Source organism: Dermacentor silvarum, chromosome 11 (genome assembly GCF_013339745.2).
Source record: "Dermacentor silvarum isolate Dsil-2018 chromosome 11, BIME_Dsil_1.4, whole genome shotgun sequence".
In the NCBI taxonomy this organism is placed as follows: Eukaryota; Metazoa; Arthropoda; class Arachnida; order Ixodida; family Ixodidae; genus Dermacentor; species Dermacentor silvarum.
This window is the reverse complement of record NC_051164.1, coordinates 22,442,911-22,459,582: the sequence shown is the minus strand read 5'-3', so window position 1 is coordinate 22,459,582 and position 16,672 is coordinate 22,442,911. Positions and strand designations below refer to the sequence as shown.

The following is a 16,672-nucleotide window of genomic DNA, read 5'->3' as shown; positions in this document are numbered from 1 at the left end:
CTCTTTAGCGATAATTAATGTTTGGTTATTCTTCTGATTTTTCCGTTGTATGGATCTTGATAACATATGCTCTGTACTAACTTTCAGTGTATTGCAACTGGAATTCAGTGCACATGTATCTTTTCTTTACTTATTTTGTGTTATGCTTGTTGTACGCGTTACTTCGTAAACATTTTCTTACATTTTAATTATTGATTAATCCACATTGTTTACAATAGTGTTACGATTTCACTACAATATGTCTACTAATGGCTGTAATGCTCAGGTATTGTATTAGCCCCAACCCCTATGTAGTACCCTTTCTGAGGGCCTTTAGAGGTACTTTGAAATAAAAAAGCAATAAAATTTGAAAGTTTCAAAGAGCACTAATAACGAGCATTAAATAACAGTTGGGCAAATGCCAATGTATCAAAACAAAAGCTGTTAGCCACTGTATTTAATGAACCTCCGTTCATGCATTTCATTTAAAAAAATACCCATAGACATCGTGCTTGTAAACAATATTTCACGCATGGTCGTAAAATTGCACAAGACTCTCATAACGATTTAAAAAACCTACGGTTGTTTAACAAAGAAAAATGGCACAATTTTAAACTTTATTTTCAAGCTAGATACCTATTATATACCGACTTTCTCGTGATTAAGTCCAGGGACGTTAACCGGGCTAACCTTTTCTGCACTTGAAGTCCAGCTAAGGTGATTGGGAAACGGTACAGATCGCAACGAGCGGCCACCCATTGATTATGCGAGACTGTCTATGATTCGTAACTATGCCCTATATATAGGCATGTGCAAACCTTCCTTTGCGAACTATCCCGGGCATTCCCGACCGTGGTTACTGCTGCTAATGCCGGCTTGCTGAATAACTATTCACAGGAAATAAATATTATGCAGTTACGCGCCCGACGATCAGGTTGAACCTTGGTCTTCCAGCCCAACAGCTCGATGCTCTAACCATTAGGTCACATTTGTTTTAGGTGCGAAGCGCCTTATGCTCGCGGGCAGTCGGCGTCTCCTGTCGTCGTCGTCGTAGTCACGGTAAGCAAGCGGCTCGTGCTCGCGCTCGACACGCGCTCGTGCCACTGCTCCCGCGTTCGTCGTCGTCGGCGTCTTCCACAGCTGGCTGCGTTGCCGCTCATCATTCCAGCGTAGAATTTAACTTCTCTTCTGTCGTCGTAATGGGGATACCGCGTTTACGGGGTTATGAGCCATTGCTTAAGGCAGTACGAGTCCATTAGCGGTGCATCAATGCATGCTTCGCACCTCCCCGGGTTTCACGTTAGTGCAGCAGCATTTCGCTCAATGGGTCATTTGACACTTACGCATAAAATATATTTCACCGCTCAAACCGAGCCTACGACTTAACTCGTGCTAACTGTAATAACTAATAAAACTAAAACAGTAAGAAAGGCGTCAATTATGGCCAAATTGCTGAGGGAGTTAAACAAAACAATGATGGTTTCGCTAATACTTCATGGTAAAAGATATCATCAAGCTTGTCCTAAAATAATACTAGTGATGGGTTGGCGGCGCGGCGGATTTTTTTCCCCCCTTATTTACTAACTTGACATCACCTACAAAAATTCAGCAGTCGACTACAATGCCAAAAGTCCCTGCCACTGCTTGATAACCATAAAATCACGTATTTGTTTAGTTAACAATACTTCAGGCCACTGCGTAATCCAAGCGGGAGGGACCAAGCATAATGCACAGTGACACGATGAGATACCCAATGCGCACTTATGCTTCTCCCGGGCCAAAGCGAAGTAGCTCTTTGAGACAACAGGCACATACGTCACGTCGTGTAACACTTACGAGAGCACGTGCGCGCAAGCCAGTTTCCATTAGGCCAGACATGAAGCACTAAATCAAGCGAATATATATACAACCTGTCCTTTCGCGTCGCACTTCTTTAGGCCTAAGCGTCTCCGCACCACTCCTCCTTCGACAACAAACCAATATCGCTTTCGTCCTCATGGCATGCTTCGCTGCGTCGGCGTCTCGCCGTGCGTATTTGCATGAACGGCTGCTTGCGTTTCGACATAGCTTGTGAACTCTCTAGCACAGAAACATTGCGGGACATTACAGGATTCGTATAGGATCACAACGAAGACACTTGTACGGATTGCATTTAGTTTTATAGCATTTTGTAATGTGGAAAGTTGGGCGAGTAGGTGGTTAATCATGATGCCATGTTGGTGAAGCAGAGCGCTGGCTAGGACAAGGCTGAGAGACACAAGCACACGACACTCGCTATAGTTGCGAGTGCAGTGAGTGTCGTGTATTCTTGTGCCTCTCCTCCTTGTCCTGGTCACAGCGCTGCTTCACCAACACGGTATGACGTTTATAGCATTTAGTTACCCGCTTCACCTAGATACCAACCAGTGCGTTGGATTTGCATCGTTTCTACGATCCCGGGTGCGTTTGTGTGTGTGGGTAGGCGGTAAGTGGTGTGCGGGAAACCACAATAATGGCGTCAAGGATGGCCGCTTGCACTCTCTATCATAGCGCACTACGCAATGACGTACCCAGGAGACGTATAAAGGCCCACTGTACTCCTAAGGCGAAAGACTTCTGCTTTGCCGAGACGCACCTGCATATAAAAATTGGCGTGTAGAACACGAGACTTTGCAACAGCACTGAACGTCTAAAGGCGGGCCGAATGTCTAGTTAGGTCAAACTCGCTAATTAACTCCTCAGATTTAGTCTTGGGTCACTTTTATCTGCTTTTACGCTGAGCAGCGCGTTGGCTAAGAAAGCAATGAAAAGTTCTATCGTAGGCTGCACATATTCAACGCAGGCACAAATTCAACGCAGGCAATGCATTCATTGTTCCTGTTTCGGCGTAACGGAGCCGAGAACATGTTATTTGCGCTGCATAAGTACGTGAGCTAAGCGTACAGTTGCTATTTACTGCATGACATGTTTATTTGGCTGCTGTCGTCTTTATTTACCGGTAAATATATCAAGCAGGTTATTTACGGAATGTGGTGGTCAACATGTTGCCCCCATTGACGGCGGCCTTCGGTGCTTACTTTCACATTTTCTCCAGCGCCAACTATACGATTATACCGATAAAATGCGGATTTAGACGACTTTACAAAAAACGCTACAGTAACAGAGCCTCCCGACTGATTATGCCCTAAAACTGAAAGAAAGCGCGCAAGCGATTTCCAAAGTCATTCCTTTATCGTCGGCTATTGAAGGTCCTCCAGTCTACTCGGCCAACGCGGAGTCCATGACTGAAATCTGTCCTGTCCTACTTCATCGAAAATGCCGAGAAGAACGGGGTAATTTCATTAAGTAGATTCGAGACAAAACGGCAAGCAGCCTGTCTTCCTTTATCCTCGTCTGTTAACTTTAGCCCGGTTTTTAAGTATAAAGATTCATCAACTAATTCAGGTGTCTGTGCTCCCGCAGTTCTCGATGCAAAATGCTTCAAATTGGGGAATTCGTTCTGTACTTAGTTAAGCTGATTTAGGACGCGTGTATTCTAAAAAAAAAAAGTGGTATGCTGAATGGCATCTTCGACAGTAATTAGCTATGCATGATCTTGCTCTGCTGTTGGCTCTCCTTACGCGTGGCGCCCTCTCAACCTGCCATTTAGGCGCCTTCCGGTCTGACCAAAGGGGCCGGTACGCTACACGCCCTAACCACAGTGTTTTAGTTTGTAAACCACCTCGGACCCGCACGAGACAACGTTCACGCGGGAAACGCGTTTCAAAATTTTAGCAACCACCTAGAGCGTCTAATGACATTAGGTGTAGGGAAGCCCACCTGATGGTGATGCTGATGCCCGGCGCGCTGATGTAGAAGGTGCCGAACATGCAAAAGAATGTCGCCACCATGTAGAAGCCGTAGGCGGCGCATTCCTGAGAACACCGCACCCTTTCGGCCTCCACCACGAATTCGGTTTGGTTGTCGTTAGCTATGCTGATGCAGTCGCAATCAGTGTAGAGCTGCAGGCAAGCGTCAGAGTCGATTTAGGCTAAGAGTTTGAGAAATGTGCCGCCTCTGGAACAATGGGATTTAGCCTGCACGAATGAGGTATTATTGTGCACACAATACCTTCCTTTCGAGGTATGTGAAATATATATATATCATATATATATATATATATATATATATATATATATATATGAATGTATCCATCAATTAATAAATTAGTTTTGGCAGAAAGAAGCTCACGATACGATGATTGTAGACGGTAATGTGTTGGCACTACATCAATATAGAGGCACAACGTATTACCGCTCTCGAAACGAATTATGCATGAGGCGTGTACTGCAGCGGCACTTCTCTTTCGCGCTTGCCTAGGAACGCTCGGCGCCGTCTAGCGCCGCCGCCGAGAAGCCTTTGCGTGGCCTCCGAAATACGTGCCGCGTCGGTGAGTGCGAACGCTGGGAAACGCGTTATGCGGCAACCGGGGCTCCACTCTCGCGCTTCTTTCTTGATACGCGGCGCCATCTAGTGACACTGCCGAGAAGTCCGCGCGTGGCCTCTGAGACCAGAAGCGTGCCGCGCCGGTGCCTGCAAAGAACGCCGAGGATTGTTCCCTCGCTTTCCGCACACTCAGTGGCACGAGACATTCATTGAAGAGCGACACACACCTAGTGAATTCATGGCGCAGCTCGCAAAAGTGTTAGCGTGAACGGCGTTCGTTCAAAAGCGGCACATACCCACGCAGTTGTGGAGCAGCCTGCTAATACGCCGGGCTTTTATCTTTCAGAAAACCTTGTGACGGGGTTCGATTCCGCTCAGCATGGGATAAATGTAAGGGATATTTTCCGTCGCTGTAGAGCGGCAAATTTCCAATAGCACATATTCAGTTACCCAAGCTGGCATGAAAGAAGTTCATTTAAGACCAGCACAGACCGAGTGGCAGATACCAAGTGCTCCAAGTCGGTGTCAAAGAGTTCCTTCGAACAGCGGTACCTACCGCTGTTCGAGGTACCTACCGCTGTCTGCATCTCGACCTGCATCTTACATTGATCCATGTCGGCGTGAAAGAAGTTCGTTCAAGAGCGGCACGTGCGTACACATTGCCACATGCTCAGTGACTCCATTTGGTCCGATGGTTGGTCTCGAACCCTGTTACCTCAGCACAGCTTCGATCACGGACTACGCAATGACCCAGGTAGGCGGGAACGTGGTTAGATACAAACATAGATAGACTAGGCACAGAGGCTACGTAATCTGCGCAATGCTTTCTTGTCGATGAGCTGGGGGAACTTCACTATTGCAGCTGTCGTCTGCGGGTCAAGACAAACAGCGGACTTGCTGATGACGTGGCCCAGCAACAGAAGCTCTTCGCCCGTGAAGCGGCATTTTTCTGGGTTCAGGGTGAGTCCCAATGAGTTTGATTGAGTCTAGTGCAATTTCAAATCGGCTCAGGTGACCGTCGAAATTTGCGGAAAAGACAACGACGTCATCCAAGTAGACAAGACACGTCTTCCACTTTATTCCTACCAGCCCCGTATCCCTCACACGCTGGAATGTTGCTGGTGCCGAGCGAAGGCAGAATGGCATGACCTTGAATTAAAAGAGGCTGTCTGGCGTGATAAAGGCAGTCCTTTCTCGGTTCCTCTCGTTGACTTCGATTTGTCAGTAGCCAGTTTTGAGATCCATTGTCAAAATATAGTTTGCGTCGCAGAGTGGGTACAATGCATCGTCCATCCGTGGCAGGGGGTATACATGCGTCTTCGTGACTTTGTTGAGGCAGCCATAATCAGTGCAAGGGCACAGAGCTCCGTCCTTCTTCTTCACCAAGACAACAGGAGACACGCACGGATTTTTCGACAGCTGGATTATTTCGTCGCACAGCATTTAATCGAATTGTTGCTCTATAGCTTCTCTTTCATGTGTCGAAACTCGGTAGGGGTAGGGGCTTTAGCTGAGCGTTCGAGCGCATTAAGTTGTAATGCGACGCATTCCTATTGGTTCGCCGTACCACGGCCGCTGGATAAAAGAAACCTTTTTTTTATCCATCGGCCGTGGCCGTACTGTGTTTCTCGGGGAGTTGCGCGCGCTGACGTGGGGGTGGGCTGGAGGCGGCAGCGGCGACTGAATTGCGGCGGTATACGGTGCCCTGTTGCGATCGCAGAGAGGGGAAGCTGACAGTGGACGACGGTAGCGTAGGTCACCGCTTCCGGCTGGAGCTGCGGCGATTCAGCGACTCCAAGAGACTGCTGGATCTCCCCTCAAATAATGTCAGCAACTCAGGATACTTGAGGCTGCGTCGAAGGGAACAGCCTGCGTAATTATTCGCGTAACCGTTCTGATGGTCTCTCGGTGCTCGTCGGAGGCTAGTACCTAGATTTCGCACTTCGGCGAAAGAACTTGGTGGTTATACCGCCGAATGCGCATTTCCAGCGTCTTCTCGATGCCCATGGCTTCCCTTTGATATTCTGCGACGGTCTTGGGTGGGTTGCGAACGAATCCGGCGAAGAACTGTTGCTTCGCGCCACCGCATGGGGAGACGAACTTTATTCTCCTCAGAGAATAAAGTTCGTGCGGGTCGGCGTGACAGAAAAGACGGTTAATCTGTTCCGTGATGACTGCGATGTTCTCATTCGGTAGCTGTACACGGGTTTCAAGGAGAGCTTCAGCCAACTTTTTGCGCACGATGCTCGTGAATGTTTGTTGGAAGCCGCTGCGAGACAGGCTCCATGTTGGTAGGGTTAACTCTCGATTCTCGAAACAAGTCCTGGCGCCATGTTCTAATGAGAAATAGACATGCTGTAGCTTGTTTTGCAGTTCCAGTTGTTAAACCTAGCGATGCTTTAGTTGGTCTGTACAGCAAGCTTTCTGGGTCTTCAAACGATGATCCGCGGAAGGTCGGTGGCTCCTTGGGTTGCTGCAACATGACCGCGGCAGGCTACACACGGCTGCCATTCTGGCTGTTGACTGGGCCATGTTCCTGGTCTTCTCAGAGAGAAATCCGTATTCTGGCGGCAGTCGTCGTAGCTTGCGGCTAGCTTGCTGGACAGTGTCGCTGAGCTTTGTTTTCACTACTTGCATGGGTGTCCGGTACAAAATGCAGCATCTCTCCCCAGATGCCACGCTGTATAGTGACGGTGAAGAACACAATATGAAGAAACGTGACCCACGAAACTGACTCTTTATTGGACGAACCTGTGCGCTCAAAACAGGTTACACTCGGGTAGAGCGGTAGTGACGAGCACGGGCCTCGATCATCGATAAACTGATGTGAGGCTCAAGCGCATCGGCTATTTAAGCATGACTCGGTCAAGATTTCATGCAGCGAAAGCGCAGGTGCGCGCGTTCCTTTCAGAATGTGCAACACTATTCGCGTCGCACATGCAATCTCATTGCGAAAGGTTCGGCTACAGCATAGACAACAAATAGAATCGGCGAGAATGTTACAGAATGTTCCGACACACGCAGGCGCCTCATGCGCTGAGCATTAATTTAACATTTCAACGTGGTAATTTCAACAAGTATGCGTGTCAATGTCGTGGCATTCTATTACAATGTGCTGAGCCGTCTCCGGGCTTTGGCTGCGCCACACACATGCGTCACCCTGTTGCAAATATTTGCTCGTGTGTTTTTCTGTCCTTAGGCAGCCACCTAGGCCCACCTGGGACAGTGAAAACGCAAGCAGTGACATTTTGTAATGCTTTCTCCCACCACAACGCGTGTATAAAAGAAAGGTGCAGAAACCATCGACGACGATTGTGAACTTATGCGAACAGCCGAATGCTTCTGTAAAACTAGTTGCTTTGTTAAAGTAATGATGCGCTTGGAGGCGTATATTTCTTGCAGTGAGGATGTTTAGGCACCCTTGGCTGGTTTCACAGCGTCATTTCGCAGAGAACGGAACAATTGCGCAATTGCATCTGTAGGACTACTGGAGCGCTCTCCTGCAGCAGCTACTAGGGAGAGGGCGACGGGAGGAGTGAAGGGCTGTCCTTCCTGAGCGCTTCACCCCAGAATGTAAACCTTCAGACGCTCGAAAGTTTTCGCGTGACAGCGCGTCAGAAAATGCTGAGAGGCCCGACGCGCAACGATGTTACGAAGCGAGGATACTACATGTAAGGCTCCCTAAAAGCCACGTGTTTACAGGGAGACAAGTTGCACCTTCACACTGTCGCCCGTTGCCTGAGTTCACAACCTCCAGATCAGTCCTTGTTCCGACTAGCCCAGCTGTCCACTTTAAATCCCCCCCTTAATTGTTTAAAAGGAACCAATCTTTATGGTAGCCGTTTTTTTTTTTTATCCCAACGAAAAGCTTACTGTTCTGAATGTCCGATCATGCAGTAATAACGCTGAAGGCGCCGTGGAACATTTTTTTTATCAGAATTTTCTGGTCTTCATTAAAAATGTAGTCGTGCTCAAGAAACATGCTGGAATTGGTGGGAAGCAAACGAGAAGTGTGGCTCTAGCTGTAAGAAAGTAATATTTTGTTTATCAAGCCGATGTTCCTGAAATTTATGTTTTATGAAGCGTTGAACTATTTTCACAATAATAGGTGGTACCCGAATCTACGCCCCAGCGACGGCTCCCTCCCAGAAACACAGACTGACCTCGAAGGCTATGTTTTTGCTGGATGCATGCGCCAGGTATTTTTCTTTCTTAGCCAAGCGAAGCTAAGTGGAAGCATGTGCCAGAAGTGCTATTAGTGCAGTGCTGGTAGCCATTTCACGGCACAATTCGTCGATGGCATTTGTATCTCACAAAGACCACAGACCTCGGGGTACTAACACGCAAAGTCGCGCTTGTACAATAGCCCTGATGTGCGCCGCGATGCATTGAACAGCTCTGCCGCTTGTTACGTTTCAAGACAGCAAAGCGCATTCTTTGGGTGTCGCCCCCGAGGCAGCTCCTTTCATCAGCTCTGTCCAGACGGCGACAGTACCCGACACCCACCTTGACAAGCTGACCATCACCGAGACGCCACTGATTGATGCGATGGGCCATTTTCGTGGAATTACTACCGTGGGAACGGCGACGATCTCGGTTTCTCAGGTGGCCACGCAGTTGCGGCGAATGCGAAGGTGAGGTTGCAACTTTAGGGGAGTAGGCCAGCGGAACGGTGCGACGCCATGGGCGGGATATTGTGAACGGCCGACGATTGTGACTGCCCGAGACACAGTGATCAGATTCCCTAGTCTGGTTACGTAGGGAAGACGACTTCTTTATGAGCGTACTCATTTGGGGTCCTCTTGTGTCCTGACGTGTTCTGATAGGTGCTCGGACATGTAGTGAGCTGAGACATTCAGAGTGCTCCCTCATGAAGTGAACTTTCATATCTGCAGCCACTGTGACTACGTAGAATAAATCCTCTTTCTGTCGCTCCTACCCCGGAACTACTCATCCCTTCTGGATGTAAGGATCACCGGCCTAAACGCTACCCTGAGTCCAAACACGCTCCACTCGTTACCCCTATGGTAGCGTTGCTCGTTAGCCTGCACTGTTTTTTCTTTTAATTCGTAACACACAAAGAACATAGCGCGAAAGCCTAATAATATACGAACTGAAATTTTAAGCAACAAGTATGCTGTACTTAATAACAGTCGACTTACAGTAATCTCCCTTACTAGTATCAAGACTTCACCGCCAGGCCACGCCACTTACGGATTTTTCAGACTTTCTCAGCAAATTTAAAATTATAATTCCTACTTAAATTGCCAACTGTGTCCTGGATTCTGTCACTATAAATTACAATCATTTCATTCCCATCAACGTCTCACAACACATTCTGTCAAGTTGTCAGTCCCTTTAATGAAATTTCGTTAAATTTTTCTTTTACCTTTGCAAGTGCCATACCTAGAAGTCGTAGGTTTGTGATAATTAACATCGCATCAAATGACGTTTTAATAATATGATGAATATAATAATATGTTGGCGACGAACGCGACCCACAAATCGGCTGCTTATGAGCACGCGGCCTTTGTATCGGCGGTGAAATTGGAAGCGCCAAGTATACCAACCGCAAAAGCGGGCGAAAGGGCCACATAAAAATATTAACTTTAAAACTTTTGTGCTACTTGGGTGTACTCGTTTAAAGGAAAATTCTAAAAACGAGAATATGCTTGCCCTCCGTCTCCGGCATTGGCCCCGTTTGCTTATGACACCGTACCCAAGGTAGGCGCAAAGACTAGAGCAGGCCGATTCTGGAGACGGTGCAACAGTAAACTGCACTTTGCTGGACGAAAGACCGACCTGGCAAATGCGCCAAACTCTAAAACCTGGAAGAGCAGACAAAAAGGGTGCTTTATTGAAATAATTGTGCTCTTGATGACATACATTTGTGTGAAAACATGGCCACCAAACAGGACACCTGGAGGATCGTAATGATGATAGTGCTGTCCTATGAACGAGCCACTCGGCAAGACAGCAGGACCCAGCCACGGTCAGGAAAGTCCCAGAGGGTTCGCAAAGAAAGTTTTGGTTTTAAAAGTCACAAAGTCACTTGAAGCCAACGAACGAACTTTCACAAATCTATGGGCAGGTAAAGATACAGAATTAATTTCCTTTTAAGGTGCACAGTTCCAATAGGGCTGACGTTGAGCAAAAAAGTGCTTTGTTGCAGCTTGGGAACCACCCTGCGCCAGTGGGTCACATGTCCTTCGCACAGGTAAATTGTAACACAAATTACAGGACCGCAGAACAGATAATTGCTTGAAGACAATGATTGTTCTTTGGTGAAACAGACTTGCTTTTTTTCGGTCAAAAGAAAGGCACAGTAAAAACAAATGACAATTGTTTCACGTGGATACTTCTACGGTAACAAACTTACTTCAGTAGACTAATAGTAAAAGCAATCGTATAAATAACGGCAGAACAATTATAACATCGGTTAGTAAAACTGGACGCAGTATTAATTAGTAAACATTCTAAAATAAGTAAAGCTGGTTAATCAGTGTCGCTTTAGAAATATGTTGAACAAAGACACTATTTTCATTAAGAATATTGGGGCATACCTCAGTAAACCGCACAGTCACGACTGATGGCAATATGCGGTACGGCAAAAAAGTTAACGTCATTGAACAGGATGCCGCATATCGCAAGCATGCATGGGACGGTTTAGTTTGAACAAGGAAACAGAATGTCATTATTACCTATAACTGCGATTTTGTACAGTCCCGAGCAAATGTTTGGTGACCAAGGTCCAAAGATGCCGCGACAATTTCTTTTTCAGCCTGGGCATTCAGGCTGAAATCAAGAGCGCACACCTGCGTGCGCGTACTTGACCATTACAATTTATTAAACCAATTCCAGGTCGTGGAACTGCGCTAGAATAAATTTAAATTTTTTGCTAAAGCCGTGGTCTCCAAACTTTTGCTCGCGACTGTACATGATCAAGAACTTGTAATGATCCAGCACGATCACTTTGAGAATATCAAAAGCAATGAAGTATGGGTGAATGTGCGAGTACAATCGCCGAGTTCGCTATTAGGTGCATCGCTCATTCGTGAGCAACAATAATTTTTAGCTCATTTTGTTTTGTTGTTTGGCCCTACATAGTAAGAGTCCGAAATAATTGGTATATATAATGTATAATTATATAATAATTGCACATCAGAATCATTGCTTGTTCAAGAACTATAGTACCTGTCTATGGCGATTTACCATACCGCATGTTATCTTTATTCTTAATCTTACACAATCGACATGCTACATTCAAACTTAAGGATTCAATAGAAACTGCACCCAAGTACTTTTCAACCTGTACAATCTTCATTTTACTGTTGTCCAACTTGAAATGAAAGTTAGACAGACATATAGTGCTTTCGGTGTAAATAAGTTTGCACTAGCTTTATTTTAAATATGAATTTGGCTATATTGCCTGTTGCCGGAAATATTAGAGAAAATAATTGCATTTAATATGTTATTCAGGTTCCCTTTTACTTGAAATCAGCATGGTTAAATCGTTGGCGTAAGCTATAATATTTGCTTCAATGAGGGCAAACAATACACTTTCAAAAACTTTTTAAAGGTTTTCTGTGGCAGATAGCACAATTCTAGTTGATGAGCTGGTCTAATCAAAGAGGCGAACACTACTTGCACAAAAAAATTGAAATGCATAATCGCCTAACTAGTTCAAATTCATTAATTAGGCTTTTAACTAATTATCTTACGGCTCATATTTCAATTCACCAATTTTAGCCATAGAGTACGCAAGGCAGGTCCACTTGGAATGAATTCTCAGGATGACACCAGCTTCGAGATATTAATTCCCGAACTTTGCGGAAAAATGCATTGGCGTTCCAGTTACTTTTATGTTTCAATGCATAGAACAACGTTTTGTTCAGAAGGTAACGGAAACTCTGCCACAAGCAATCTTTAGAAATTTTTGAAAGTATTCGCTAAAACACCTTGTATATTATTCCACTGAAGAAATAGTAGAGACACCGAAATGCATCCTTCTGATAAACCAAATTAGAGGAATGCTAGTTCGAACAATGCGCTGTTTTTAACAACTACCTGTTTTCGATGTTTCAGGCAGGATCTTAGTAAAGCCAGTCTACTCTTCTAATTCCATAATGTTGTAGTTTTCTTGATAGGAATTCCGTGGATGAGATGCTTTTCAAAAGTCCCCTTATATACCAATAACTAATTATTGTGCTTCAAATGCGTTACTTATAATGCCCTTTTGCTTCATCAATGCTATTTATGGTGACATTTGCTGTCAGATTACAAACTGAAAATTGTATCAGACAGATTAATTCGCAAAGATCTTGTTATTTCATATATACAAAAGCTTTTTAGACCCTTTTATATTACCGGAGGAATCGAGATTGCTCGAAAGTTAGGCAAATTTGATGCGGCACCCCCTTTGTGGATGAAAGTAATTTTCAATACGTGCACTTTTTCAAGAAAAGCTACCGTACACAGATAAATCTTTTAAAAGTGCAGCAGATCTGGGTGCTACTGGTCATTTCCATTCTGTCCGACCAGCTTCCTGGTAGCACCCCTAGAGCACTGGCACGAGCTTTCCATCTGGATAACTTTTGCACGAAACTCTTCGCCAACCTCTGCTTCGTTGTTTCGAAAATGGCAGTACGTAATGTTCCCACCCCGGGCCGGTTCCCTGACGGCGCGCACTCGTGTAGCTGAGTACTGACCGTGGTCGATGCCTCGACGAACGGGGACTCGTTGCGGCAGCCAGCAAGGCACGGGGACAGGTACATCTTCGAGTCTCGACCGCAGATGGGATTGAAGCTGAGCGGACACATGCAGTCGCTGCTGCACTTGGGCGTGAGTACACTGCGGCGAAGAGGAGGAGGGCGGCGGCAGCGTGACGGCGTGCTCGCGCAACGCTCGATGTAGACCACGGCCTCTGAGATCCGGCGACACGCGCTAACATGTCTCGAAGGCTATATATAGAGCACAAAGTCTCCTTGAAAAAATTACTAGATGAAACTCTCGCAGTGATTTGTTCAGCTGTCATGTTTTTTTTAATTACTATGAATCTGTCTAACCTTCTTCGAGTTTTGTATAGTAACTTTTGTTGGAAGCTCATTGGCAATTTCGCATCCGGCTTGGCAGTAGTGAGCCTGCGGCCCCAAGAAAATTTTGATCCCGTGCCCCGTAAGCCTGCTATGCAGAAAAAGAAAGGCATGTTGTCAAGGTCCTCGACATATGAGACACCCTTTCTATGTTTCTAAATAAAAGGAATGCGTGTCATGCCTCAATCACAGACATTTATAACTTCCCATGCCGCAAAATGAATGTGTATACTTGTGATTAGCTGCAAAGGAAAACTGTTCAAGAAACGACGCGATTATGTTTTGCCGTGTTATTGTGGCACGCCATTGCCTTTATCGCCCGCTACATATCTGTGGAGAACACCACAAGATTACAAGGGCGTCTGCTTGTAAAATGGCGAAGCGATCTGTACTCGATAACAATCTTCTGTAGAAATCAATCAGATAGTTTCCTACATAAATTACCGGATACAACTGTGGGAAAGATGGTTATTGCGTGGATTAGGCATACCTTTGTGATTGTGGCTTCAGACGTTCTTGGGACTTTTTTTTACTTTGCGTTATCTGCCTTTATGGGCCCAAATTTTGAACTGTTTTCCTCAACGCACAAGTTAATGAGACACTGTGTTCCGTGCGTTATCACTGCGAATTGTCCAGTTCGCCAAATGACAATACCGTTTGAAGCCAGAAGAACGAAGTTTAGGCAAATATATCCACTAGTCATCACTATTACGCTGACAGAACCGCCACGCTTGGAGATCCCGTAGAAACTTGCGCCGGAGTTCCCTCCAGTAATTATTCTAAGGAAACTCTATGCAATCGAGGGAAATCTGCAGGAACAGAGGCGGAACTCCTGCGCATGCGTCAATGCGCCAAATAGTCAGGCGATTCCACACAGCGCTTTGTGTTTCGGTGCCTCGGCGCCGATGCTGATTCAGCGTATCTTGCTACTTCCACAGTTTCGGATTTGCCGAAACGCGGGAAAGCAAAACGAAAACAAAAAAAAACGAGTTCAAATTTAACGCACAGTGGTGTATCTCAATTTTCTTCAAAAGCGAAATTGGCGCGATCTGAATGGCAATTCGGACGAACTGGTTAAGCATTGCGAAATGTTTTGCGCTTACGGACACGGACACAGAAAGCGCTTTACGTGTACTGTACCCCAAATTTCTGTGTCTGTGAGTGCAAAACGTTTCATATTGGTTCAGTGAAGATATTAGCGTTTAATGTTTTCCTAGCGAAAAGAAATACAACCACGATATTTTCGAATTTATATCGTTTACTGTAAATGAAGGCCCTGGACCTCCAAACCTCGAAAAATACTGACAAGCCTCAAAGCGCCCTAAATAATTTATTATAAATCCTTTTCTACGAATAGGTTCCGGTTTCGTTACCCATAAGGCGTACGTATTGTGACGTCATCACGTAGAAGGTGATCACGTGAGAACAAGCCACGGCGACGTTTAAGCACTCGCTCCTGCTGATTCATTGCATGGCACACGTGGCAACACAGCGGACGACCGACCGAGCCGGAGAGAGTGCGAAGATGTCGCGATGCTCGGTTCCCACGTGACCACCTTCTACGCCATGACGTCACAACACATACACATCCTAGGAAACGTAACCGGAACTCATCCTCAGAAAGCATTTTTTGCGTATACCCGAGTTTTGCCAGCACGTTTCCGACATTTGGATGTCCGTGACCTTCAGTGGAGATATAAAATGCAAAGCCCAGCATATCCCGTCAGCACTTCTTTTAGACAAACGCGAATGATACCAACGGTCCTAGTTAGGATCGTAGAATGAAACTGCAAGACTGATTTCAGGACCGCTGTCATGAGTGTGCTCCGCCTCCGTAACTTTCCCTTCGTTGCCACAGGAATATGCCCACGAGTATCGGGGCCCCTGCCTCGCGCAGTGCTCGCGGGGGGATACGGCGCACTCACATCTTGTTCGCCATGTCGATGCCCTCGAATCGCATGTCCGGGCAGGAGATGAGCAGCGCGTAGAAGACGAACCAGTTGAACACCGAGACGGCAATGCACATGCGTATGATGTTGTGGCAGCTCAGGTTCAGCTTGGAGACCACGTAGCCACCCAGAAAGCATCCCAGACAGGCGCTCGGAGCCCCGATCATGCCTGCAAACGCCGTGACAGCGCCTTCGTCGACTGCGCTCATCGTTTGTACCCGTGCTTTCGAAAACGCCGTACAATAAGTGTCCTCTTCCATTCACATTCATTTTTCTTTATAGGCTCACAAGTTTCCGCGGTGATGGTGGTTGTGGTGGTAGTGGTGTCACGCTGAAAAGTGGGCCTATCCTGGCGATAGTGCAGATAGGGTCCAAGCTCAATGGCACATACCAGGGACAAAAAAGAAGGAGAGGAAGAGAGAATGAAAGATAAAGAGAAAGAAATAAAGAGAGCGAGAAAGAAATATAGAGAGAGAGAGACAGAGAAAGAAAGAAAATCTCCACGAAGGTTGAGAGAACTACAGACAGAAAGGAAGATATAGAAAAAAAGAGAGAGGGAGAGAAAGAAAGAAATAGCGAAAGAAAAAACATCGAAAGAGAAAGAAAGACAGAGAGAGAAAGAAAAATAGAGAGAGAGAGAAAGAGAGTGAGAGAGAAAAAGAAAGAAGGAAAATCACCATGAAGGTCAGATACACACACGATAAGCTTCGCTTACCCCCATTTTCTCGACAGGGGAAAGGCTGGTGATTTTTTTGTATACTCTATTCCCTTCAGAAGCAAAACAATCCGGTTCATTGAATCTCAGTTTTAGAAGTTTCGCCCACCTTCCCAGCCACTGAAAGCGTACTGCGACAGAAAAAATTAATAATTTTTATCTTTCAGCACATTTTGTAAACATTAAAAAGTGTTCCCTCCGGGGTTTGAACTTTCTACAAAATGTCACATATGAGAACGTCAATTAATAGAAGTCCATCAAACCTGGCAAGCACCCATCTAGCCACTTGAAGAATATTCCTGATGCTGATGTAAAACACTGTCAAAAACAATTGAAGGAGTGAACCAGCTACACGAGAACGTACTGCCACCATGAGCAAACATCTTCACGTCTACCGTTCAGCGCTTTTCACAAAAACACTGGCCATACTATTTCGACCTACAGCAAAGGTCCCACACATGCATCTCAAACATGTTTTAAATGTAGGTATTTTCTTCAGTGCATTTGATTTTGATGCGTCATCTTGTCCTGAG

The 16,672-nt window shown here is 45.9% G+C and overlaps 1 protein-coding gene across 1 annotated transcript; it reads right to left on the bottom strand.

The window, feature by feature from the left end:
* Positions 1-2,215: 2,215 nt before the first annotated feature.
* Positions 2,216-15,591, bottom strand: LOC119432460 (solute carrier organic anion transporter family member 4A1-like). The gene is made up of 5 exons (XM_049658244.1): positions 15,401-15,591; positions 13,092-13,233; positions 3,778-3,959; positions 2,529-2,593; positions 2,216-2,226 (listed from the first exon to the last, which is right to left on the bottom strand). Exons 1-5 carry the CDS (start codon positions 15,589-15,591, stop codon positions 2,216-2,218), a joined length of 591 nt encoding a protein of 196 aa, XP_049514201.1.
* Positions 15,592-16,672: the final 1,081 nt, after the last annotated feature.